Below are 24,492 nucleotides of genomic sequence, written 5' to 3' on the forward strand. Positions count from 1 at the left end.
TAGCAATTGCCTGCTTTTTAATGGAGACTCTTGGTTTTCTTACAGATGTTGATAGTTAGCATCACTGATGGAATGCAGGGTTTACAGAGTATTTTCAGTCTGGAATTGCTTGCTACTCAACTGAATAAGACAACTTCATTCTGCATTTACAGTGAACAAGATTTCATTTCTTACTTCATTCACAGGTTTGAGTAAAAAAAATACTCTGTTGGATTTATTATAAAATCTTTACATATTATGATACTTACTGAAATTCAAGCAGAAATGGACATGTGCAAATACCTCTGGTAGAATAGTAGTACAGCACAAAATGCCAATTATTTCATGGAATAGGAACATAAGGAGGTTTTGGTGGACATACCAATAGAAGAAAAAAATGATTTTTTACAATTAAAAACTGCTTCTACAGGCACCATTACAGCCATGGTTTTTATGTTTTATCAATGCGGATATCTGATGATTCCAGTTTTATGTTTTAGACTGATGGCAGTCTCTTAAGTGTGGAAAGAACACTGAATAAAAGCTTAACTGGCCAAACAAATCAGAAATAAAAAGAAGTGAAACCAGGCTGCACTTTGTTGGAATGTCAGTCACACTAATGTATGATGAGCCAACATGTCTTCTTTGTCTTAAACACCAACACCTCTGACCGTGTGGATCCACTGCCTAACACATTGCATCCTGCTCTTGGTTGTGTTGCAACTACGATGTCAGTAAAGTTTCCAGACAGAAACTTACTGAGTATTTCTCACTACATCTGTCCATGTTTGGTTTTGTTCTGTTCACGTTATTATAAATTCTTCTTCTTTATCTCTTCATACCTCTTGTCATTTTTTGATAGGGCCTGTTAGATCACCTCTTCTGTCCTTCACGCCTTTATTCTTAAAACTAAAACGATTTTCTTTTCAGCTTTTAAATCAGGTTATAAATGACCCTATTGACAAAAAGCCATCGATGAGATTGTCTTCAGTTTACAGTATCTTCAGTACACATGAATCCTTAACCTAAACATGGGAGACCTTTTGTGTTTCTCTTGCTTGTTTAATGCTATACAGCCATTTAATGACCCTTGCATTTCGCTCCACAGCTGAGATGCCATACGGGACACGTTCACCAGCATCCTCCTCTTCCTCACCCTCATTCTCTTCTGATATTCCATCATTGGAAGATCGGTGCGACTGGTCACAGTCGGAGGAGATCATAGAAGCTGATCGAAAGTTCAGACTAACGATGTCTGAGTTGGCCCGTGCAAAGTTCTCGGGACCCACTGCCTCCAACTCCTCAGGGTCAAGGCCGCAGTAATTAAAAAAGCGTTCCACATCAGCTCCAGCCCGGGCATACCGGTCTGACAGGTCTGACTTGGACCTATGTAGTGAGGAGCGGCGAGTCACATTTGAACCCTGCTCAAGATCAATGTTCAGGTCAGCTGATGCACTGGCAGGGTCTCCAAAATCACAAGGTAATGACTGTTGGGTTGTGTTGTCACAGGGCATAGGAGACAAAGGTGGACGTGGGCGTGGCAGTGACAAGGATAGTGCAGGAGGGAGACAGGTGGGGTTAGGCTTGGGAGGAAGAGGCGGAGCAGAGGAGCTACTTGACTGAGCTGTGCGCAGTGGTTTACCATTGCACAGTCGCAGGAGGTCGGATGATGAGTGGGAGGTGAGGAGAGGTGGCAGTGGGGAATGACAACGCTGGACAACTCCACCTTCACATCCTCTCTCATCCTGGAGTCGTCTGCTAAGGTTGAGGTTTCCTGCCTGTTGTGGACTGCGACGCCCCCCACTGGCCATTGGGGGGACCTTTAGGGAATGAGAGAAGGATCTGAGGGAGTGTGAGGTGCTTGGACTGGGAGCTGAGTCTGAAGGTTGCTCATTAAGAGTCATTGTGGATCTGTATGTCAGAGGCATCCTAGGAGGGACACAGAAACATATTTTAATAGAATGCACTACAAAAGAGTGTGAAAACGCAAGAAGGTGGATACATGATTTTTAATCCACCAATTAATCTGTTAGTTAATGTTTTTAACTTTACACCAAAAAATAAAATCAACTGATCTGATTTGTCAGCATATGCTTAATTAGGCCACACAAGGTCAAGATTCTTTTCCAAATCAGAATAGCTTTGTGTCAGAATAAAGCTACAGGTCCTTCTCAAAATATTAGCATATTGTGATAAAGTTCATTATTTTCCATAATGTCATGATGAAAATTTAACATTCATATATTTTAGATTCATTGCACACTAACTGAAATATTTCAGGTCTTTTATTGTCTTAATACGGATGATTTTGGCATACAGCTCATGAAAACCCAAAATTCCTATCTCACAAAATTAGCATATTTCATCCGACCAATAAAAGAAAAGTGTTTTTAATACAAAAAACGTCAACCTTCAAATAATCATGTACAGTTATGCACTCAATACTTGGTCGGGAATCCTTTGGCAGAAATGACTGCTTCAATGCGGCGTGGCATGGAGGCAATCAGCCTGTGGCACTGCTGAGGTCTTATGGAGGCCCAGGATGCTTCGATAGCGGCCTTTAGCTCATCCAGAGTGTTGGGTCTTGAGTCTCTCAACGTTCTCTTCATAATATCCCACAGATTCTCTATGGGGTTCAGGTCAGGAGAGTTGGCAGGCCAATTGAGCACAGTGATACCATGGTCAGTAAACCATTTACCAGTGGTTTTGGCACTGTGAGCAGGTGCCAGGTCGTGCTGAAAAATGAAATCTTCATCTCCATAAAGCTTTTCAGCAGATGGAAGCATGAAGTGCTCCAAAATCTCCTGATAGCTAGCTGCATTGACCCTGCCCTTGATAAAACACAGTGGACCAACACCAGCAGCTGACACGGCACCCCGGACCATCACTGACTGTGGGTACTTGACACTGGACTTCTGGCATTTTGGCATTTCCTTCTCCCCAGTCTTCCTCCAGACTCTGGCACCTTGATTTCCGAATGACATGCAGAATTTGCTTTCATCCGAAAAAAGTACTTTGGACCACTGAGCAACAGTCCAGTGCTGCTTCTCTGTAGCCCAGGTCAGGCGCTTCTGCCGCTGTTTCTGGTTCAAAAGTGGCTTGACCTGGGGAATGCGGCACCTGTAGCCCATTTCCTGCACACGCCTGTGCACGGTGGCTCTGGATGTTTCTACTCCAGACTCAGTCCACTGCTTCCGCAGGTCCCCCAAGGTCTGGAATCGGCCCTTCTCCACAATCTTCCTCAGGGTCCGGTCACCTCTTCTCGTTGTGCAGCGTTTTCTGCCACACTTTTTCCTTCCCACAGACTTCCCACTGAGGTGCCTTGATACAGCACTCTGGGAACAGCCTATTCGTTCAGAAATTTCTTTCTGTGTCTTACCCTCTTGCTTGAGGGTGTCAATAGTGGCCTTCTGGACAGCAGTCAGGTCGGCAGTCTTACCCATGATTGGGGTTTTGAGTGATGAACCAGGCTGGGAGTTTAAAAGGCCTCAGGAATCTTTTGCAGGTGTTTAGAGTTAACTCGTTGATTCAGATGATTAGGTTCATAGCTCGTTTAGAGACCCTTTTAATGATATGCTAATTTTGTGATATAGGAATTTTGGGTTTTCATGAGCTGTATGCCAAAATCATCCGTATTAAGACAATAAAAGACCTGAAATATTTCAGTTAGTGTGCAATGAATCTAAAATATATGAATGTTAAATTTTCATCATTACATTATGGAAAATAATGAACTTTATCACAATATGCTAATATTTTGAGAAGGACCAGTATAATGTTTACTCTGGAAAATATTCTAAATGACTGGTTAAAATATCATACTCTGCAGTACTGAAGGTCACCTATTGGCTGAATTAAAGGACAATTACTTTGATTAGGGCTACTAAGTGAAATATTTCATTTGAATCACTAAAAGGCAGACCATTCGAAGCTCTCATTGTACTTTTTACTGCAACATCTAAAACAATTTTTGAAATTAGGCAATCTGTTGTTAAATGACCCCAGGATTTCAACTCATCCAATGTTGTAGCAGTCTTTGCTTTTAACCATTTTGATATACAACTCTTTTGAAAATGTTGTATATCAACTGAAAGTAACCCATTAACAGATCTGTACCCCTACCCTTGTAGGTCTCTGGAAATATGTTCCTTTCTACTTATTTTTGGATGAAAAAGGCTGTGTTGATGAAAATGTCACAAAACTTGGTCAGGTTGTGTATTTTGAAGTCATTTTTCATGATTTTGTTATACATTTTATTGTAAATAGAGCAATCTGTGTGCCTTCATCATTTTTTAGCCACTGACTACCTTTTCGAAATTCCTTTTATGAACACAAATGTCCTTTGTAATTTAATTTCCATTCTTTTATTTCATATTTAAATTTTCCCACTGGATGCATTTTTTTCATGTAATGTAAATACACCAGCTTCTAAAATACATATACATGTATATACATATATACGTTTAATGTCTCTGCACAGGAAATAAATCAGTATTATTGTTGTTGGCAATGTTGCCCCTCTGCCCCGCAATAAAAACCAAGACAATTTTCCACTTTGCATAATTGAGATGGTAAAAAAACCAGACATTTTAATTACTAAAGAGGGTATTTAAGGGTTTAAAAAGAAAAATCAGACAATATTTGTTATATATGGGGAGGACTGATGTTAAAAACAGCCTTCACATGTGGAGCACCACATAAAAAGACCCCAAGGGTTAACAGATCTACAGCATCAGGATTACCTCCCAATAAATTCGATTTTCTCCAGATGTCTCTCTGGTTTCTCATATCAGAATTTCAGTCACATTCCCACCTCTGTATGATCTAAACTCAACTTTAGATTCAGTTTTGATGAAAAACTGTATTTTGATTAACTATAAGCTAAAAAAACATTGGCATTAATAAATAGAACAACAAGACATCATTTAGCTTGTTGTAAGCAATGTGTTCTAATTTTGCATCACAAAGCAGTGGGTCGCTTAGAACAATATTGTGTAGTTGCATTAGGAAGTGCTCTATAAAATATGCAAACATATTAACTGACTTACCCCAACGGTGTCCAGCTCCTGGCCATTCTGGATGATGACCTCATAAGTACAGCACTTTTAGCTCCACTTGATAGTCCTTCAGAACCTGCTCCTGAGGATGACGATGAGTTTAGCAGATTTTTTAAGATCTCCAGGTTTAAATTTGCCCGTTTGCTGCTGCCACAGCTGGATGCACATATGTCTGACTTTGCATTGTTATTGGATGCTTTAAAAGGTACCCCAGCTCCGTTTCCTCCTCCACCAGTACCAGGGCTTTTCTTTGACAGAATGGAAGGGTCAACGGTGGGCTTGGCCCGGACAGGTGGTTTGACTGCTTCTTGCTTTGCATTGATAACCTCCTGGCTCTTGACATACTTTGCTTTGTCAGCTTCTAGTCTCTCAACAGCACTTAGGCGGTTTGGGTTAGGTTCCGCCTGAGAACACATTAAAAATGTATTACTTTAATGTAAATAGTTTTTTTCAGTTTTTTTAACTTAGGTTAAGGTTAATTTCACACATGACCAAACACATTCACAGTATTAATAAATCACATCTTCACAGATCCTTCTTCCATGTTTAAGAGTAGGTGGAAGTATAAACGTATACCGTATATTCCTACCCCTTTACAAACTCAGGCAACTACAACTGAATTATTCACACTATTTACAATTTCAAAACAAAATCTAGTTTCATTCTTGAAAAACAACATATTTCTGATTGGAGCTCCAGCAAATGGAGTTACCAGCCATGAAGCCAAAAAACAAGCAGTAAGTACAACCTAGAAGTTCAAACATCCCAGAAGCTTTTGTCTCTCTTATCCTTCACATTAAATTTTGCACAAAGAAAACTTTGCAACTGCTAATTTTAGAAATGCCCCCATAACAGTGCATGGAAAAAAGCAATTTGTGCATTTTAGGTTCTAAATACTGCATACTTCGGCAAAACAGACCAGTCAGATGAATACAATGTTCTAACCAAAGCAGATTCTCCACAATGACGACAAATATGATTAAGGAAGACAAATAAATGTTTTAAAATCCTGCAAGATGTGTAGTGTAGGAACCGTAGCTAAGAACATCACAGCTGAATGTTGTATCATTATTCCATCATGATAAATGGCTCAAATAAATCATTAAAAGGCCCAAATTCCATCTGATATTCTTGGTAACGATGAGTGGATGTAAATGTTTAACTACAGCTGTGTGTGTACTCATTAACACCTCAACAATGAAATTCTCACCTGCCTTCTGAAGTATTCAGGGCCCTTGTTAAGGATGCGAAGAGGAACAGTGGAACTGAAGGGTGTGGCGGGGCCGGCAGACTTGCTACCTGGCAGTGGGGGAGCCAGCGTCTCTGTCGGCATGGCAACAAGGCGATTGGGGTGGCCGGCCGTGGTGGCAATAGGTGCGGGGTGGTTGACAAAGGGTGGGGTCACTAAGGAACCCCCAAAACATGAAGACACAAGGTGGAGGCAAAAAATCTAAAAAAGGATGAAAACCCTCACCCTGCACTTTGCTTCTGAGACAATGCAAGAGTTACTGAAGAGGAGTGGGAGACCACTGTAGTCACATAAACTCAGAGGAGGATCGCTAGACTCTAATCTCTATTGGGTCTGTGGATTAAACAGTATTTTTTGTATAATTTGAGATGGGCAACAGAATAATATGAAGAAGGCAAATGAGTGCAGTGACAGCAAAGTGAAGAGTGAGGCTCAAGAAATGTGGCAGTGCAGTGGTGTAGATAAGAACTCCCATTCAGCCAGGGGACAGCAGAGGCTCTTAAGAAATCAAAGCCCTACTGCCTCTCCACTCTGAGATCAGTACTCCCTTCAGCCTGCCAAGTGTCTGAAAAGGGGAAAAGAAAAGCCAATAGAGTTAAGAGTTCAGCTTTGACATAATGCACCTTGCAATAACAGCAGGAACAGTAACTAAGTAAAGGCAGAACACAAACAACGAATTGCAGTATTTCTGCAGGCAAACAACATAAACCATCCATCCATCTGAAGCTGGGTAACGACTGACTCTTATTGTTGATTGAGTCCTGGTTATATTTTACTGTTGCTTAAATCTTTCCTTTATTGTAATATTTGTTAATTTTAGTAAATGTGTAATAAAAAAAACTGTACAACTCAACAACAAACTGACATCTGCATATTATGCACCTTCATTGTGATCACTCAACCAATAACTATTCCAATCTCATTATGACTTCTGTGTAAAATAAGTAGCAGAGTTGAAAGTAAGGTTAACATTAACAGAAATTAGGCCTGATCAATAATAAAGGATTTTCCATGAGAGGCATGCTTTCTTTACAGCTAAAGAGGTACAACTTTTAGTTTGCTCCAGCAACTTTTCATATCTTCGATGGAGTATTAGCGCCAGGCTTAGAGCTTTTTCTTTTGAAATTACTTGAAATTAAGTGGTAATATTACAAGAATATAGTTGGAATTTTGATGGCAACTCTTACAAAAAGCGCAGTGTTCCAAGCGTTAAAATTAAGAATGTTGCGCATCTTGTGAAGTTATACTATAGTATTGGTTTCACAAATAAGGACAATCTTTTAGCAGATCAGCATCAAATTATTACCAGTATCCAACTTTGAAACAATTGTGCATATGACTGTGTCTGTTTTGAAAAAAGAACATGGACTTGAAAGAAATTGCTTGTTTTGTGGAAGATGAGCTGTCAAGTCAAGTCAAGTTTATTTATATAGTACTTTATTCTCGTAATTGTAAAACAAAAAATCTCTTAGCCAGGCCCTAATACTCCATCCTACATATCTATTCATTTTTATTCTTGAGAATTGTTTTTGTTCCTACTTTCTTAAAAACACATCATAAATAGTTCAACCTTACAAAGAACATTTACCAGTTTGAAAGCTTTGTATTGGTTCAGCTCATTGGCTTCTTCAAACCTTCTGCTTCATTGCTGGCTGTTGGAGTTAGCTTCCTCTTGTTTCTTCTCTATGTGCTGCAGGTTGTCAGTGGCAGTCAATGCTGTCAGGGAAAGAGAAACAGAAATGAATAAAACAGAGAAAGCAGCAGTTCCACATGTCATCAGAACATCTTCATTTCAAAATCAATTAATGACCTTGAAGGTGATGTGAAAACAACACAATCGACCTTTTCATGCACAGTTGACACTTTTTAAAGCCCGTTTTCTTTTATGTGTGGGTATTGAAGATACACTTGTTTGTAAATCACTGCTTCAGACTAGTGTGTGTCTTCATACACCGGCACCTGTGCTGCCAGTGGAAGTTCACAAATAATTTCTTAAAACTCACATGGCCAACAGTCATATAAAGATGCTGAACCCTTTAGGAATATCTTGCCAGTCGTTTACATGGACATAAGAAATTGGAATAAACGGCCGATCAGACTAAAAATGTGTCATGTAAACATGTCAGTCGGAATATTCTGATTGGATTCGGAATGAAAGTAGGTCACGAGTTGGTCTTGGCAGATGGCCGCTCACACTGAGCCTGGTTATCCTGGAGTTTTCCTTTCCACTGTCACTACATGCTTGCTCAGTATGAGGGATTGCTGCAAAATAAACGACTCAATGAGAGCAACACACTGATATTTAAGCTCAGTGGACTCCTCTGTCTGAGAACATCCTGTTTATAGCCTCGCAATGGAGAGGTACTGTTGATCAGTTGTTGGTGTCTTCCTGGTCTCATGATTTCAAAACGTGAACAGGATGATGAGCACTGTAGACATTTTGACGTTAAGCTCCTTGCTTGAGAACAGCATATTGTGCAAAAAGTACTGAAATATTCAACAGTTGGACATGTGAATAAAAATGTTTGGATAAGGTTAAGGTTATAGTGCATCTTGAAATTTCACCCAAAGCTGAATATACCTAATGTTTTATGAGTACTGTATATACACTCACCGGCCACTTTATTAGGTACACCTGTCCAGCTGCTCATTAACGCAAATTTCTAATCAGCCAATCACATGGCAGCAACTCAATGCATTTAGGCATGTAGACATGGTCAAGACGATCTGCTGCAGTTCAAACCGATCATCAGAATGGGGAAGAAAGGTGATTTAAGTGACTTTGAACGTGGCATGGTTGTTTTTGCCAGATAGGCTGGTCTGAGTATTTCAGAACCTGCTGATCTACTGGGATTTTCACGCACTACCATCTCTAGGGTTTATAGAGAATGGTCCGGAAAAGAGAAAATATCCAGTTCTGTGGGCGCAAATGCCTTATTGATGCCAGAGGTCAGAGGAGAATGGCCAGACTGGTTTGAGCTGATAGAAAAGCAACAGTTACTCAAATAACCACTCGTTACAACCAAGGCATGCAGAAGAGCATCTCTGAACGCACAACACATCGAACCTGGAAGCGGATGGGCTACAACAGCAGAAGACTACATCAGGTGCCACTCCTGTCAGCTAAGAACAGGAAACTGAGGCTACAATTCACACACACTCAACAAAATTAGACAATAGAAGATTAGAAAACTGTTGCCTGGTCCGATGAGTCTCGATTTCTGCTGCGAGATTTGGATGGTAGGGTGAGAATTTGGTGTCAACAACATGAAAGCATGGATCCATCCTGCCTTGTATCAACGGTTCAGGCTGCTGGTGGTGGTGTAATGGTGTGGGGGATATTTTCTTGGCACATTTTGGCCCCACAGTATCAACTAAGCATCGTGTCAACGCCACAGCCTACTTGAGTATTGTTGCTGACCATGTCCATCCCTTTATGACCACAGTGTACCCATCAGGGGAAGCTGTGAAGGCGTGGTAAGACGTATTCACTTCCTGTTTTCACTGTTGCACTCGGTGGATTGTTTGGTGTGTGAAGGCTCTCTCGTTTGATCTGATTTCTCTCTACTGTGATATCTCTTACTTGTTCTAATACATAAGCACGTTAAAATACATACTTTCTGTTGCTGCATTTAACGTTTGGGGATTCTCCGTGTCCTACATGGTTTTTCTCGTAGTGGTAAGGGGTCGCTAGGTTAGCGCTAGCTTTAGCTCCACCATGGCTACCCGTTCTGCTGTTTCTCTCTCTGAGTCTCCTCCTCTCTCCTGCTCTCTGTGTCAGATGTTCAGTTACTCCTCTGCCTCCTTTAGTGATAATGGTACGTGTAATAAATGTAGCATTTTTGTAGCTTTGGAGGCGAGGGTGTCAGAATTGGAGGCCCGGTTCTGCGCTGTTGAAAAACCAGCAGATAGCCGAGGCCCCTTACCCACCGTGGGTAGCTCCCCGTAGCAGTCCTTCAGCAGAGCCCGTGCAGCCGGGGCCTCAGGTCGGCTGGCTGACGGTACGTAGAAAGCATAGTCCTAGATCCCAGCCCACAGGTCACAACCCATCTGCGTTTCTAACAGATTTTCCCCACTCAGTGACACACCCGCTGAGAAGCCAACTCTGGTAATTGGCAGGTCCATAGTCAGAAACGTGGCCCTAGAGACACCAGCGACCATAGTCAAATGTCTGCCAGGGGCAGGAACGGGCAACATCAACTCCTACCTGAAACTGGTGGCTATCGATAAGCGTAAATACAGTAAAATTGTTATTCACGCTGGCGGTAATGACACCCGGTTACGTCAATCGGAGGTCACCAAAGTTAGTGTTGCTTCGGTGTAAAAGTTTGCCAAAACAATGTCGGACTCCGTAATTTTCTCTGGTCCCCTCCCCGATCTGACCAGTGACGACATGTTTAGCCGCATGCTGTCATTCAACTGCTGGCTGTCTAGGTGGTGTCTAGAAAACGATGTGGGCTACATTGATAATTGGCGAACATTTTGGGGAAAACCTGGTTTGATCCGGAGAGACGGCATCCATCCCACTTTGGATGGAGCATCTCTTCTTTCTAGGAATCTGGCCGAATTTATTAGTTCTCCAAAACTCTGACAACCCAGGGTTCAGACCAGGAAGCAGGGTCGTAGTTTAACACTCCTCTCTGCAGCTTCTGTACTGCTACCCACCCATTACCCTATTAAGACAGTGTCTCGCCCACGGCGAAAATTAAATAAATAGAAGAATTATGTAAACGGAGGAAATCATGAAAATCTCATAAAAAATAAACACAACTCAGACTAAAAATAAAAATAAAACAATTAAATGTGGCTTACTGAACATAAGATCTCTCTCTTCAAAGACTTTGCTAGTTAGTGACCTGATTTGTGACAATCAGATAGATTTATTTTGCCTCACAGAAACCTGGCTGAAGCAAGAGGATCATGTTACTATAAATGAGTCAACTCCTACTAATTATTTAAATTTTCACATTCCTCAAAATACTGGGCGAGGAGGAGGAATAGCAACCATCTTTCAGTCCAATTTTTTGATTAGTCCCAGACCAATCAATAGCTACAACTCTTGAATATTTAATCCTTAGTTTTCCTCATCCAAATTGCAAAGCACTAAAACCACTTCTGTTTGTTGTTTTGTACCGTCCACCAGGCCCTTACTCTCAAATTTAGATACGTTTTCAGACCTTTTATCTGATTTAGTGTTAAATACAGATAAAGTTATTATAGTGGGGGATTTTAACATTCATGTTGACACTGAAAGTGATAGCCTAAATATAGCCTTTAATGCTATCTTAGACTGATTGGCTTTGCTCAAAACATTAACAAACCTACCCACCTTTGTCTTCATTCTCTGGACCTTGTGCTGACATATGGCATTGAGTGTAAAGACATAATATTTTCTCATAACCCTGTCCTGTCTGACCATTTCTTAATAACCATTGAGTTTAATTTAACCAAGTACTCCACACCTGAAAGAAAATTTCATTATAGTAGATCATTATCAGACAATACTGTAACAACCTTCAAAGTATCTGTTCCACTTTTGATTTCCTCATTATCACTGAAAAGCACAATGGAGGGCAATAATTTTGTTTCTTCCTTCACAAATTGATTCTCTTGTTCATAGTGTTACTTCATCATTGCGTGATGCATTAGACAATGCAGCCTCCTTGAAAAAGAAGGTAATTATTCATATGAGGTTAGCTCCTTGGTTTAATTCAGAGCTGCGTATTTAAAGCACAATGTTAGAAAATTGGAGAGAAAATGGTGCTCTACACACCCAGAGGATTCCTACTTAATCTGGAAAACTAGTCTACTGTTGTATAAAAAGATACTTTGCCAAGCCAGAACAGCTTATTTCTCATCATTAATAGAAGAGAACAAGAATAATCCTAGGTTTCTCTTTAGTACAGTTGCTAAACTTACATAGTCATAGCTCTGTTGAGCCATCCATTCCCTTAGCTCTCAGCAGTCATGACTTTATGGGATTCTTCTTAAATAAAATTGATTCTATTAAAAATAAAATCTTTGACATACTCCCGAAGATTAGATTACTTCATCCTCAGCAAGTGAGACAACATTGGAAGTAACTGCAGAACCTGATTTGTGTTTGGACTGTTTTGATCCTGTGGAGCTTCCTGAGTTATCAGAAATATTAGCTTCATCTAAACCTTCAACTTGTATGTTAGACCCAATCCCAACCAAATTATTTAAGGAAGTGTTCCCTCTGACTACCAGCCCCATTTTAGATGATTAATCCATCCTTAGTAAAAGGATATGTACCACAAGATTTTAAGGTAGCTGTAATTAAATCTTTACTTAAGAAACGTTCACTTGACCGAGATATAGGATATAGGTCTGTAAAAAAGTACAGACCTACAGGGGTTGTACAATGAAACTGAAACACCTGGTTTTAGACCACAATAATTTATTAGTATGGTGTAGGGCCTCCTTTTGCGGCCAATACAGCGTCAATTCGTCTTGGGAATGACATATACAAGTCCTGCTCAGTGGTCAGAGGGATTGTAAGCCATTCTTCTTGCAGGATAGTGGTCAGGTCACTATGTGAGTGGAGGAAAACGTGGAGGAAAACGTTTCCTGACTCGCTCCTCCAAAACACCCCAAAGTGGCTGAATAATATTTACATCTGGTGACTGTGCAGGCCATGGGAGATGTTCAACTTCATCAAACCAATCTTTCACCAGTCTTACTGTGTGTATTGGTCCATTGTCATCCTGATACACGGCACCGCCTTCAGGATACAATGTTTGAACCATTGGATGCACATGGTCCTCAAGAATGGTTCGGTAGTCCTTGGCAGTGACGCGCCCATCTAGCACAAGTATTGGGCCAAGGGAATGCAATGATATGGCAGCCCAAACCATCACTGATCCACCCCCATGCTTCACTCTGGGCATGCAACAGTCTGGGTGGTACACTTCATTGGGGCTTCTCCACACCGTAACTCTCCCGGATGTGGGGAAAACAGTAAAGGTGGACTCATCAAAGAACAATACATGTTTCACATTGTCCACAGCCCAAGATTTGCGCTCCTTGCACCATTGAAACCGACCTTTGGCATTGGCCTGAGTGACCAAAGGTTTGGCTATAGCAGCCCGGCCATATATATTGATCCTGTGGAGCTCCCGACGGACAGTTCTGGTGGTTTTATTTTTTTTGGATACAATCCGGGTTAGCACCCGAACATCCCTTTCAGACAGCTTCCTCTTGTGTCCACAGTTAATCCTGTTGGATGTGGTTCGTCCTTCTTGGTGGTATGCTGACATTACCCTGGATACCGTGGCTCTTGATACATCACAAAGACTTGCTGTCTTGGTCACAGATGCGCCAGCAAGACGTGCACCAACAATTTGTCCTCTTTTGAAGTCTGGTATGTCACCCATAATGTTGTGTGCATTTCAATATTTTGAGCAAAACTGTGCTCTTACCCTGCTAATTGAACCTTCACACTCTGCAATCAATGAAGACTGGTTACCATGCTGGTCCAATTTAGCCATGAAACCTCCCACACTAAAATGACAGGTGTTTCAGTTTCATTGTCCAACCCCTGTATATCCAATCCTCCATTCTTATCTAAAATACTTGAGAAAATAGTTGCTAATCAAATGTGTGAGCATTTACACAGCAATGACCTGTTTGAAGAGTTTCAGTCAGGTTTCAGAGCTCATCATAGCACTGAAACAGCTCTGCTGAAAGTCACTAATGATATTCTCCTAGCCTCAGATAATGGACTTGTGTCTGTACTTGTCCTGTTAGATCTCAGTGCTGCATTTGATACAGTCAATCACAATATTCTCTTAGAAAGGCTGGAATATTCTGTAGGCATCAGGGGAACATCACTAGGCTGGGTTAAATCTTATTTGTCTGACAGATTCCAGTTTGTTCATGTAAATGATAAATCATCTTTAAACTCCAGGGTTAATTGTGGAGTACCACAGGGTTCAGTGATTGGGCCAATTCTCTTTACTATATATATGCTTCCGATAGGTAATAATTATCAGGCAGCATAGGAAAAAGTTTCACTGTTACGCTGATGATATTCAGCTTTACTTATCCATAAATCCTGATGGGCCCAACCAGTTAGATAGACTATAAGCATGTCTTGAAGATATAAAAACTTGGATGACTTAAAATTTTCTGCTTCTAAATTCAGACAACACAGAAGTTTTGTACCGGAGTCTTTAAAAAAACAACTGCTTAGTCAATCACTTAACCTGGATGGCATTAAATTGACCTCCGATAATAAAGTAAAGAACGTTGGTGTTATGTTTGACCAGGACATGTCATTTAAATCCTATATTAAACAGGTTTCTAGGATTTCCTTCTTTCACTTCCGGAACATTGCCAGAATTAGAAATATCCTGTCCAGGAGTGACACTGAAAAACTAGTCCATGCATTTGTTACTTCAAGGCTGGACTATTGTAATTCTTTACTATCAGGATGTCCACAAAATGCAGTTAAAAGCCTTCAGCTGATTCAAAATGCTGTAGCAAGAGTTCTGATGAAAATTAAAAAGAGAGATCATAATTCTCCTATTTTAGCTTCCCTTCATTAGCTCCCTGTTAAATCCAGAATAGAATTTAAAATTCTCCTCCTCACATATAAAGCCCTTAATGATCTAGCTCCATCATACATCAGAGATCTGATTATTCCATATGTTCCTAACAGAGCACTTTGCAGGTTTACTGGTGGTTCCTAGAGTCTCTAGAAGCAGAGTGGGAGGCAGATCCTTTAGTTATCAGGCTCCTTTCCTGTGGAACCAGCTCCCAGTTTTAGTCCGTGAGGCAGACACCCTGTCTACGTTTAAGGCTAGGCTTAAAACTTTCCTTTTTGATAAAGCTTATACAGGGGTTGGACAATGAAACTGAAACACCTGTCATTTTAGTGTGGGTGGTTTCATAGCTAAATTGGACCAGCCTGGTAGCCAGTCTTCATTGATTGCACATTGCACCAGTAAGAGCAGAGTGTGAAGGTTCAATTAGCAGGGTAAGAGCACAGTTTTGCTCAAAATATTGAAATGCACACAACATGATGGGTGACATACCAGAGTTCAAAAGAGGACAAATTGTTGGTGCACATCTTGCTGGCGCATCTGTGACCAAGACAGCAAGTCTTTGTGATGTATCGAGAGCCACGGTATCCAGGGTAATGTCAGCATACCAACAAGAAGGTCGAACCACATCCAACAGGATTAACTGTGGACGCAAGAGGAAGCTGTCTGAAAGGGATGTCCGGGTGCTAACCCGGATTGTATCCAAAAAACATAAAACCACGGCTGCCCAAATCACAACAGAATTAAAGGTGCACCTCAACTCTCCTGTTTCCACCAGAACTGTCTGTTGGGAGCTCCACAGGGTCAATATACACGGCCAGGCTGCTATAGCCAAACCTTTGGTCACTCATGCCAATGCCAAACGTCGGTTTCAATGGTGCAAGGAGCGCAAATCTTGGGCTGTGGACAATGTGAAACATGTATTGTTCTCTGATGAGTCCACCTTTACTGTTTTCCCCACATCCGGGAGAGTTACGGTGTGGAGAATCCCCAAAGAAGCGTACCACCCAGACTGTTGCATGCCCAGAGTGAAGCATGGGGGTGGATCAGTGATGGTTTGGGCTGCCATATCATGGCATTCCCTTGGCCCAATACTTGTGCTAGATGGGCGCGTCACTGCCAAGGACTACCGAACCATTCTTGAGGACCATGTGCATCCAATGGTTCAAACATTGGATCCTGAAGGCGGTGTCGTGTATCAGGATGACAATGCACTAGTACACACATCAAGACTGGTGAAAGATTGGTTTGATGAACATGAAAGCGAAGTTGAACATCTCCCATGGCCTGCACAGTCACCAGATCTAAATATTATTGAGCCACTTTGGGGTGTTTTGGAGGAGCGAGGCAGGAAACGTTTTCCTCCACCAGTATCACATAGTGACCTGGCCACTATCCTGCAAGAAGAATGGCTTAAAATCCCTCTGACTACTGTGCAGGACTTGTATATGTCATTCCCAAGACGAATTGATGCTGTATTGGCCGCAAAAGGAGGCCCTACACCATACTAATAAATTATTGTGGTCTAAAACCAGGTGTTTCAGTTTCATTGTCCAACCCCTGTAGTTAGAGTGGCTTAGGTTATCCTGGGCTATCTCTGTAGTTATGCTGCTATAGGCTCAGGCTGCTGGAGGACATAATGACCACTTTCACCCTCTTCGCTACATTCTCAAACTACTCTCCAATTTTTCATTATTTGCTGTTATTTCAGTTTCTAACTTCATGTTCTCTCTCTTTTCTCTTCCTAGAAGCTACATCTGGCCTGACTCTGTGTCTACCTGTGACACCTTTCTCGAGAGGGGCATTGGCCAAGGCGAAACGACTAAAGGAGCTACATCCATTAACATTTACTTTTCCTTCCCTAAGAAATGACTCCTGGATCAGTGCTACTGTGTTCTTTGTGTGTCTCTGCTCTGTTCTCTCAAATCCCCAGTCGGTCGTGGCAGATGGCCGCTCACACTGAGCCTGGTTCTGCTGGAGGTTTTTTCCTGTTAAAAGGGAGTTTTTCCTCTCCACTGTCGCTACATGCAATGCTCAGTATGAGGGATTGCTGCAAAGTCAACGCCAGTGACAGTCCACTGTCTCTACATGCTCATCCAGGAGGAGTGAATGCTGCAAGTTACTGACTGGATGCAATCTGCTGGGTTTCCTTAGATAGAAAAACTTTGTATCCAATTTGAATAAATAACTGAATCTGACTGCACTGTTCAATGGTTAGGATTAATTGAAATGTATGAACTTGACTTTTGTGAAGTGCCTTGAGACGACATGTGTTATGAATTGGTGCTATATAAATAAACTGAATTGAATTGAATCTTTTGATGGTTACTTCCAGCAGGATAACGCAACATGTCATAAAGCACGAATCATCTCAGACTGGATTTTGAACATGACAATGAGTTCACTGGACTTAAATGGCCTCCACAGTCACCAGATCTCAATCCAATAGAGCACCTTTGGGATGTGGTGTAGATTCGCATCATGGATGTGCAGCCGACAAATCTGCAGCATCTGTGTGATGCTATCATGTCAGTATGGACCAAATTGTCTGAGGAATGTTTCCAGTACCTTGTTGAATCTATGCCACAAAGGATTAAGGCAGTTCTGAAGGGAAAAGGGGGTCCAACCCAGTCTGGGTTTTTAAAAGAAACTTAAAAATTGTCAAGTAGGAAGCCTGCCTAATGTGCAGTGGCAGGGTATTCCAAAGCATTGGAAGAGCTATTGGTACTGTCTCAAAAGGAATCCATCAACGAGAAGTGTGTTTTCAACAGGTCCACTTTCTATGGAATTCTTTTTCAAGTACAAATGCATTTGTGCACTGGATTGCTGAAGTATCAAAACAGCCTCAAATACATTTAAATTATTTTTATTATCAATGTTGGCACACTCTATGAAACTTCCCAAACAACAACCTCGGTCATCTACATGTGGCTTGATGTTATTAACTAAGTCAACCAATCCGGTCAGTTCTGTTAATGTCATTTATTTCTCTTGATTGAAGCGCACTGAAAACGTAAAAACAATGATTTTTGGTACACCTGTAATATCTACCAATTTGTGCTGTACTGGTGGAAACAGCACCCATTTTAATCTAAAGTATTGTTAATCATTTGAGCTGTATATCTTCTGTGCACTGACACACAGCAGCTTTCTTAATTTCAGTGGGGGTGAAGTATGATCATTTCCAGGTAGAACTACCACACTCCTATACAGGAGGGGCAGCTCTCTGACTGAGCAGCTCCTAACCAGTGGTGTCCCCACATATTTTTCATGGGGGTGGGGTAAATACATGGGGCCATTAAAAATATTTGGGTGGCACAACAAAATCAACACCAATGACTGACTTTGAAAAATGCTGGGATGCTGTAATGTTAATAGGAACTGCAACAAAACCTATCACAGACCATTTTTCTTTTGTTTTTACAAATTTAACTTCCAAGTCCTGCAGAACACTTCCAGCATTTAATTTTCACAGCCTACATGTAGAAGCCCTTAACATAAAAAAATCTCTGAGAAGTGCAGATATTTATTTCTCCTTTTCAGAGCATCCAGGATAAACCTTGCATCTACAGAACACTTTCCGGCACAGTGAAAACTACAAAATAAACAAATAGATGCAATACAGTGTTTGATAAACAAGTTCTAAGCATAACAGAATGCATTAACTGTAATGGTGATTTCTAAGATTAATGACCAGTTTATTATGGTGGTGATCTTAGAGTGTGCACTGGTTAAATGCCAGTATGAGGGGCGGCTGTGGCTGAGGTGGCAGACGTTTGTCCTGTAACTGCTGGATTGTCGGTTCGAAAACCCGCTCTGTCTCTTGTGTCCTTGGGCAAGACACTTCCCCCGACTTGCCTGCTGATGGTGGCGCTGGATGCCTGCTCGGTGGTGCTTGTATATGGCAGCCTCACTTCTGTCAGTAGCTGTGGCTACAATGTAGTCTATCACAGTCAATGTGTGTATGAATGGGTGACACTGATTGTGTAAAGCAAGGTATTTACTTTTTTAAGTGTCTGGGGACCCTAGAGACTTGATATGACCTTCAAGTCAATGATCAGGCCAGATGTTTTACGGTTTCTTTAATAAGCAGATTGAGGTACAGGTGTTTGTGGTTCTACAAAACAAAATACACAAATAAAACATGAGTATATTACATAAAATATTCCAGCCACGAGCTGTATTTCTAGCCTAACTAATTTGCCCAAAGGCCTTTATTTGTAGCCTGAACTATATTTGGTAACTAATGAAATATACCGTTGTATCATTACTTCAGTCCTGTGTTTCTATCACTTATAATGTTGAGATCCAGTTAGAAAAAGGCAGCTAAATCTAAAAAAAATTGACCAACTCAGGGTGAAAACTTATCTTTGTTAGCCATATCTTCTATTATGTAAAAGGAGCCAACAGAAAATGTCCAGAACAACAAACCTAATTAACAAACTATCCTTACAGTTTACACAACTTACCAGTCTTATGGACACACACACTCACCAATACTACTTAAACTCACCGGCCACTTTATTAGGTACACCTTGCTAGTACCGGGTTGGAACCCCTTTTCCCTTCAAAACTGCCTTAATCCTTCGTGGCATAGATTCAACAAGGTACTGGAAACATTCCTCAGAGTTTGGTCCATATTGACATGATAGCATCACACAGATGCTGCATATTTGTCGGCTGCATCCATGATGTGAATCTCCCGTTCCACCACATCCCAAAGTTGCTCTATTGGATTGAGATCTGGTGACTGTGGAGGCCATTTGAATCCAGTGAACTCATTGTCATGTTCAAGAAACCAGTCTGAGATGATTCGTGCTTTATGACATGGCACGTTATCCTGCTGGAAGTAACCATCAGAAGATGGGTACGCTGTGGTCATAAAGGGATGGACATGGTCAGCAACAATACTCAGGTAGGCTGTGGTGTTGACACAATGCTTAATTGGTACTAAGAGGCCCAAAGTGCGCCAAGAAAATATCCACTACACCATTACACTACCACCACCAGCCTGAACCGTTGATACAAGGCAGGATGGATCCATGCACACATGTTGTTGATGCCAAATTCTGACCCTACCATCCAAATGTCACAGCAGAAATCGAGACCCATCAGACCAGGCAACGCTTTTCCAATCTTCTATTGTCCAATTTTGGTGAGCCTGTGTGAATTGTAGCCTCAGTTTCCTGTTCTTAACTGACAGGAATGGCACCCGGCGTGGTCTTCTGTTGCTGTAGGCCATCTGCCTCAAGGTTCGACGTGTTGTGGGTTCAGAGATGCTCTTCCGCATGCCTTTGTCGTAACGAATGGTTATTTGAGTTATTTGAGCCTTTCTATCAGCTCAAATTAGTCTGGCCATTCTCCTCCGACATCAAGAAGGCATTTGCACCCACAGAACTGCCGCCCACTGGATATTTTCTCTTTTTCGGACCATTCTCTGTAAACCCTAGAGATGGTAGTGCGTGAAAATCCCAGTAGATCAGCATTTTCTGAAATACTCAGACCAGCCTATCTGGCAAAAACAACCATGCCACGTTCAAAGTCACTTAAATCAACTTTCTTCCCCATTCTGATGCTCAGTTTGAACTGGAGCAGATCATCTTGACCATGTCTACATGCCTAAATGCATTGAGTTGCTGCCATGTGATTGGCTGATTAGAAATTTGTGTTATCAAGCAGTTGGACAGGTGTACGTAAAAAACTGGCCGGTGAATGTAAATTTTATCCAAACTCATCTTCTGATGATTCTCATTGCTTTGTTTACATCTGTTCTTAACATTACTCACAAACCGGCCACACCCCTAGTGGTGAGCTCGAAAACTGCATCACAGCCCTGCCTTCAGAACATACAGGGATTAGACAATGAAACTGAAACACCTGTCATTTTAGTGTGGGAGGTTTCATGGCTAAATTGGACCAGCCTGGTAGCCAGTCTTCATTGATTGCACATTGCACCAGTAAGAGCAGAGTGTGAAGGTTCAATTAGCAGGGTAAGAGCACAGTTTTGCTCAAAATATTGAAATGCACACAACATTATGGGTGACATACCAGAGTTCAAAAGAGGACAAATTGTTGGTGCACGTCTTGCTGGCGCAACTGTGACCAAGACAACAAGTCTTTGTGATGTATCAAGAGCCACGGTATCCAGGGTAATGTCAGCATACCACCAAGAAGGACGAACCACATCCAACAGGATTAACTGTGGACGCAAGAGGAAGCTGTCTGAAAGGGATGTTCGGGTGCTAACCCAGATTGTATCCAAAAAACATAAAACCACGGCTGCCGAAATCACGGCAGAATTAAATGTGCACCTCAACTCTCCTGTTTCCACCTGAACTGTCCATCAGGAGCTCCACAGGGTCAATATACACGGCCGGGCTGCTATAGCCAAACCTTTGGTCACTCATGCCAATGCCAAACGTCGGTTTCAATGGTGCAAGGAGCGCAAATCTTGGGCTGTGGACAATGTGAAACCTGTATTGTTCTCTGATGAGTCCACCTTTACTGTATTCCCCACATCCAGGAGAGTTACGATGTGGAGAAGCCCCAAAGAAGAGTACCACCCAGACTGTTGCATGCCCAGAGTGAAGCATGGGGGTGGATCAGTGATGGTTTGGGCTGCCATATCATGGCACTGCCTTGGCCCAATACTTGTGCTAGATGGGCACGTCACTGCCAAGGACTATCGAACCATTCTTGAGGACCATGTGCATCCAATGGTTCAAACATTGTATCCTGAAGGCGGTGTCGTGTATCAGGATGACAATGCACCAATACACACAGCAAGACTGGTGAAAGATTGGTTTGATGAACATGAAAGTGAAGTTGAACATCTCCCATGGCCTGCACAGTCACCAGATCTAAATATTATTGAGCCACTTTGGGGTGTTTTGGAGGAGCGAGTCAGGAAACGTTTTCCTCCACCAGTATCACGTAGTGACCTGGCCACTATCCTGCAAGAAGAATGGCTTAAAATCCCTCTGACCACTGTGCAGGACTTGTATATGTCATTCCCAAGACGAATTGACGCTGTATTGGCCGCAAAAGGAGTCCCTACACCATACTAATAAATTATTGTGGTCCAAAACCAGGTGTTTCAATTTCATTGTCCAACCCCTGTAGCTTTACATAGTCATAAAATGGAAAACACATGCGAAAAAACCAGATTCTAAGTCATAAAACCAAAAACCTTTATAAAGAATAGTATGCAAAGCTCCTCACAAGTACACTTCAGAACAATATAAATCTAAAACATGACATACCTCTCTTCGCTTGCGTGCTAAACTTCTGCCAACATCTAAACTGTGGGTCTCTTACAGGTGGAATGCAGCTAACTGGAGTCAGCATGAGAGATAAAATACAACATAGACGCAAGGTGTAAATATACATGTAGACAGTTTGCATCCATATCAAAGTGAACATAGTTGACACAGCAACATAACTGACAGACACCATTGGACTTTCAGATCAAAAACACTAAAACAAATTACTTCAACTCACCAGCTGTATCAGAACCAGCTGCAGCCCTCTGCAGTGCATGACAAATTCTACAGATGACCGAGCTCACCCTCTTTACCATGTTATGCATGTTACAGGGCCGACAGGTTAGACGCCAATAATTTAAAAAGACAAATAAGTGGTTCGTTACTCTATAAGTATAAAGAAGTAACTTGAAACATTATAAGCAAGGCAAACCATTCCTATGATGCTGCATTTACTGATAATCGGAAAAGGCAGGTGCGTTCGCGGACAAGTGAACAACTTCAGCTTCAGTCGTTAAACAACAGCTTATCACATCTGGAAGGGCCACTGGGGGTGACCAATGTTATTCGGGGGGAGGGGACAGAGGTCATTACTGTTATTGCGAGAACTATAAAACCATGACTGGAACATATACAATAACCTAGACTTATATGTTAGTGTGTGGTTTTGTAGCTCATCCAGTAGTGGTGGGTCCGGGTTTCAAACCCAGTTTTGTTCTTGTCAATCACAGCTTAATAAACAGGTCCACAGTTAGCGTTCTAACAAATGTCTTTAAACATTTTATAATAAGGTTCCCTTTTAAACCAGGTTTATACAGATTTTAGCCATCTATGAACTGTTTAGATATTGCTGGGGATTTTCGTGCTTTCATTTTTTTATATTATTTATTTGCTGACTCTTTTGATCTACTGAAATTTTTAGGAACATTTTTGTCTGTCTCGTTTGGAACTTATTAAGCCCCAGTTGGTTCATGAAACTCAAGGATGAAGCAGGACCAGGGTGACAGTACTGTTGTTACTGCTCAGCTGAAGCTTCCAGGGAGGCAGGAGCAGACGGGTGTGTCAGCAGTGGCACGCTAGCAGCTGACAGCCACTACATGATGCGCGTGCTCGTGCGTGTGCGTGCGTGCGGTGCTGATGCGTTGCAATACTCAACCCCAACCGAGATAGCAGCACGACACGGCACAGCCTGGCATGGAATGGAATGTGTGTCTGGCTCTGCACAGCCAGCCTAAAAACCAAGCAGCTGATTGCAAAGCACACATCCATAAACACAAATGGTGGCTGGCTCAGCTCCCCTCTGCTGCTGCCTGAATGACAATCTGCCGAACAATAGACCTGAGCAGAAGCCCGAGGAGAAATGGTGAACCCTGTGTGTGCTGATGGAGCCAAACATGTAGATTAGATAGAAACATAACTGTGCATCTGGCCTACCTGAGTTCCAAAGACAGAAAACAGAGGATGCTGCAGCAATTTCTCTCCGTATGATCGGTGCGTTTGTTCGGCCTGACAGCGTCCAGTCCTCCGCTAGAAGCAGCATGCAGCAGCAGCACCACTTCCTTCCGCCCAGCCTCTTCACAATCAGCGTCTTATCTGCTTAAAACCTCCACACTTTAGCCTGGATATCTACGTTCATCGTGTAGAGCGAGCTTATTAAAGGTTGTTCATTTTAACACAGAAAAAGTTTATATGAATTGTGTAAAAGTTACATTAAAAGAGCCCAACATATTTTGCACAAAACTGCTTTTATTTTTTCAAACAAAGAAAGTTCGAACTAAGTTCAGATCTATCTATCTATCTATCTATCTATCTATCTATCTATCTATCTATCTATCTATCTATCTATCTATCTATCTATCTATCTATCTATCTATCTATCTATCTATCTATCTATCTATCTATCTATCTATCTATCTATCTATCTATCTATCTATCTATCTATCTATCTATCTATCTATCTATCTATCTATCTATCTATCTATCTATCTATCTATCTATCTATCTATCTATCTATCTATCTATCTATCTATCTATCTATCTATCTATCTATCTATCTATAATTGGTTTTCATTTTCATTTTATTTTGGAACTAAACATTCCATTTTTCCCGTTCAGTGTTGGGGTTTTTCCAAACCTAACGGAGAGCGGCTCAGACCCTGCAATGAAGCAGATAAATTCGGATCCAGGGGAGACCCCCTCAGTCTAACCTGCTCTTCTATTCTTGTTTTACATTCACTAAACCGTCCTGCTCTCACACACGGACCCACTGTGTGTTCGCCTTTTGGATATATTGGAGCTGCTCCTTGCATGGTACTGAATTTGCATAGATGCCGTTGGCTTCCAAGCTGTCTTCCCCTATGATTCTGAATGGAGCGCTC

The 24,492-nt window shown here is 41.6% G+C and overlaps 1 protein-coding gene across 2 annotated transcripts; it reads right to left on the reverse strand.

The window, feature by feature from the left end:
- On the reverse strand, positions 1-23,681 carry fam110b (family with sequence similarity 110 member B). 2 transcript variants are annotated; one of them, XM_047369298.1, is made up of 6 exons: positions 23,549-23,681; positions 22,115-22,186; positions 7,874-8,001; positions 6,247-6,850; positions 5,028-5,440; positions 1-1,908 (listed from the first exon to the last, which is right to left on the reverse strand). In XM_047369298.1, the coding sequence occupies exons 4-6, from the start codon at positions 6,367-6,369 to the stop codon at positions 1,005-1,007; spliced, it is 1,440 nt and encodes a 479-aa protein (XP_047225254.1). In that variant the 5' UTR covers positions 6,370-6,850; positions 7,874-8,001; positions 22,115-22,186; positions 23,549-23,681; the 3' UTR covers positions 1-1,004. The 2 variants fall into 2 exon arrangements, with proteins under 2 accessions (XP_047225254.1, XP_047225255.1); XM_047369299.1 differs by lacking the exon at positions 22,115-22,186.
- Positions 23,682-24,492: the final 811 nt, after the last annotated feature.

Source organism: Girardinichthys multiradiatus, chromosome 6 (genome assembly GCF_021462225.1).
Source record: "Girardinichthys multiradiatus isolate DD_20200921_A chromosome 6, DD_fGirMul_XY1, whole genome shotgun sequence".
NCBI classification, from domain to species: domain Eukaryota; kingdom Metazoa; phylum Chordata; class Actinopteri; order Cyprinodontiformes; family Goodeidae; genus Girardinichthys; species Girardinichthys multiradiatus.

What these genes read in the sequence shown, in the direction of transcription:
- fam110b (XM_047369299.1), bottom strand. Translation starts at nt 6,369, where the DNA reads ATGCCGACAGAGACGCTGGCTCCCCCACTGCCAGGTAGCAAGTCTGCC. An exon ending in CTGAATACTTCAGAAGGCAG is followed by an intron (nt 5,441 to 6,246) that starts GTGAGAATTTCA and finishes ATGTGTTCTCAG; the next exon opens with GCGGAACCTAACCCAAACCG. An exon ending in AGGAGCTGGACACCGTTGGG is followed by an intron (nt 1,909 to 5,027) that starts GTAAGTCAGTTA and finishes TGTCCCTCCTAG; the next exon opens with GATGCCTCTGACATACAGAT.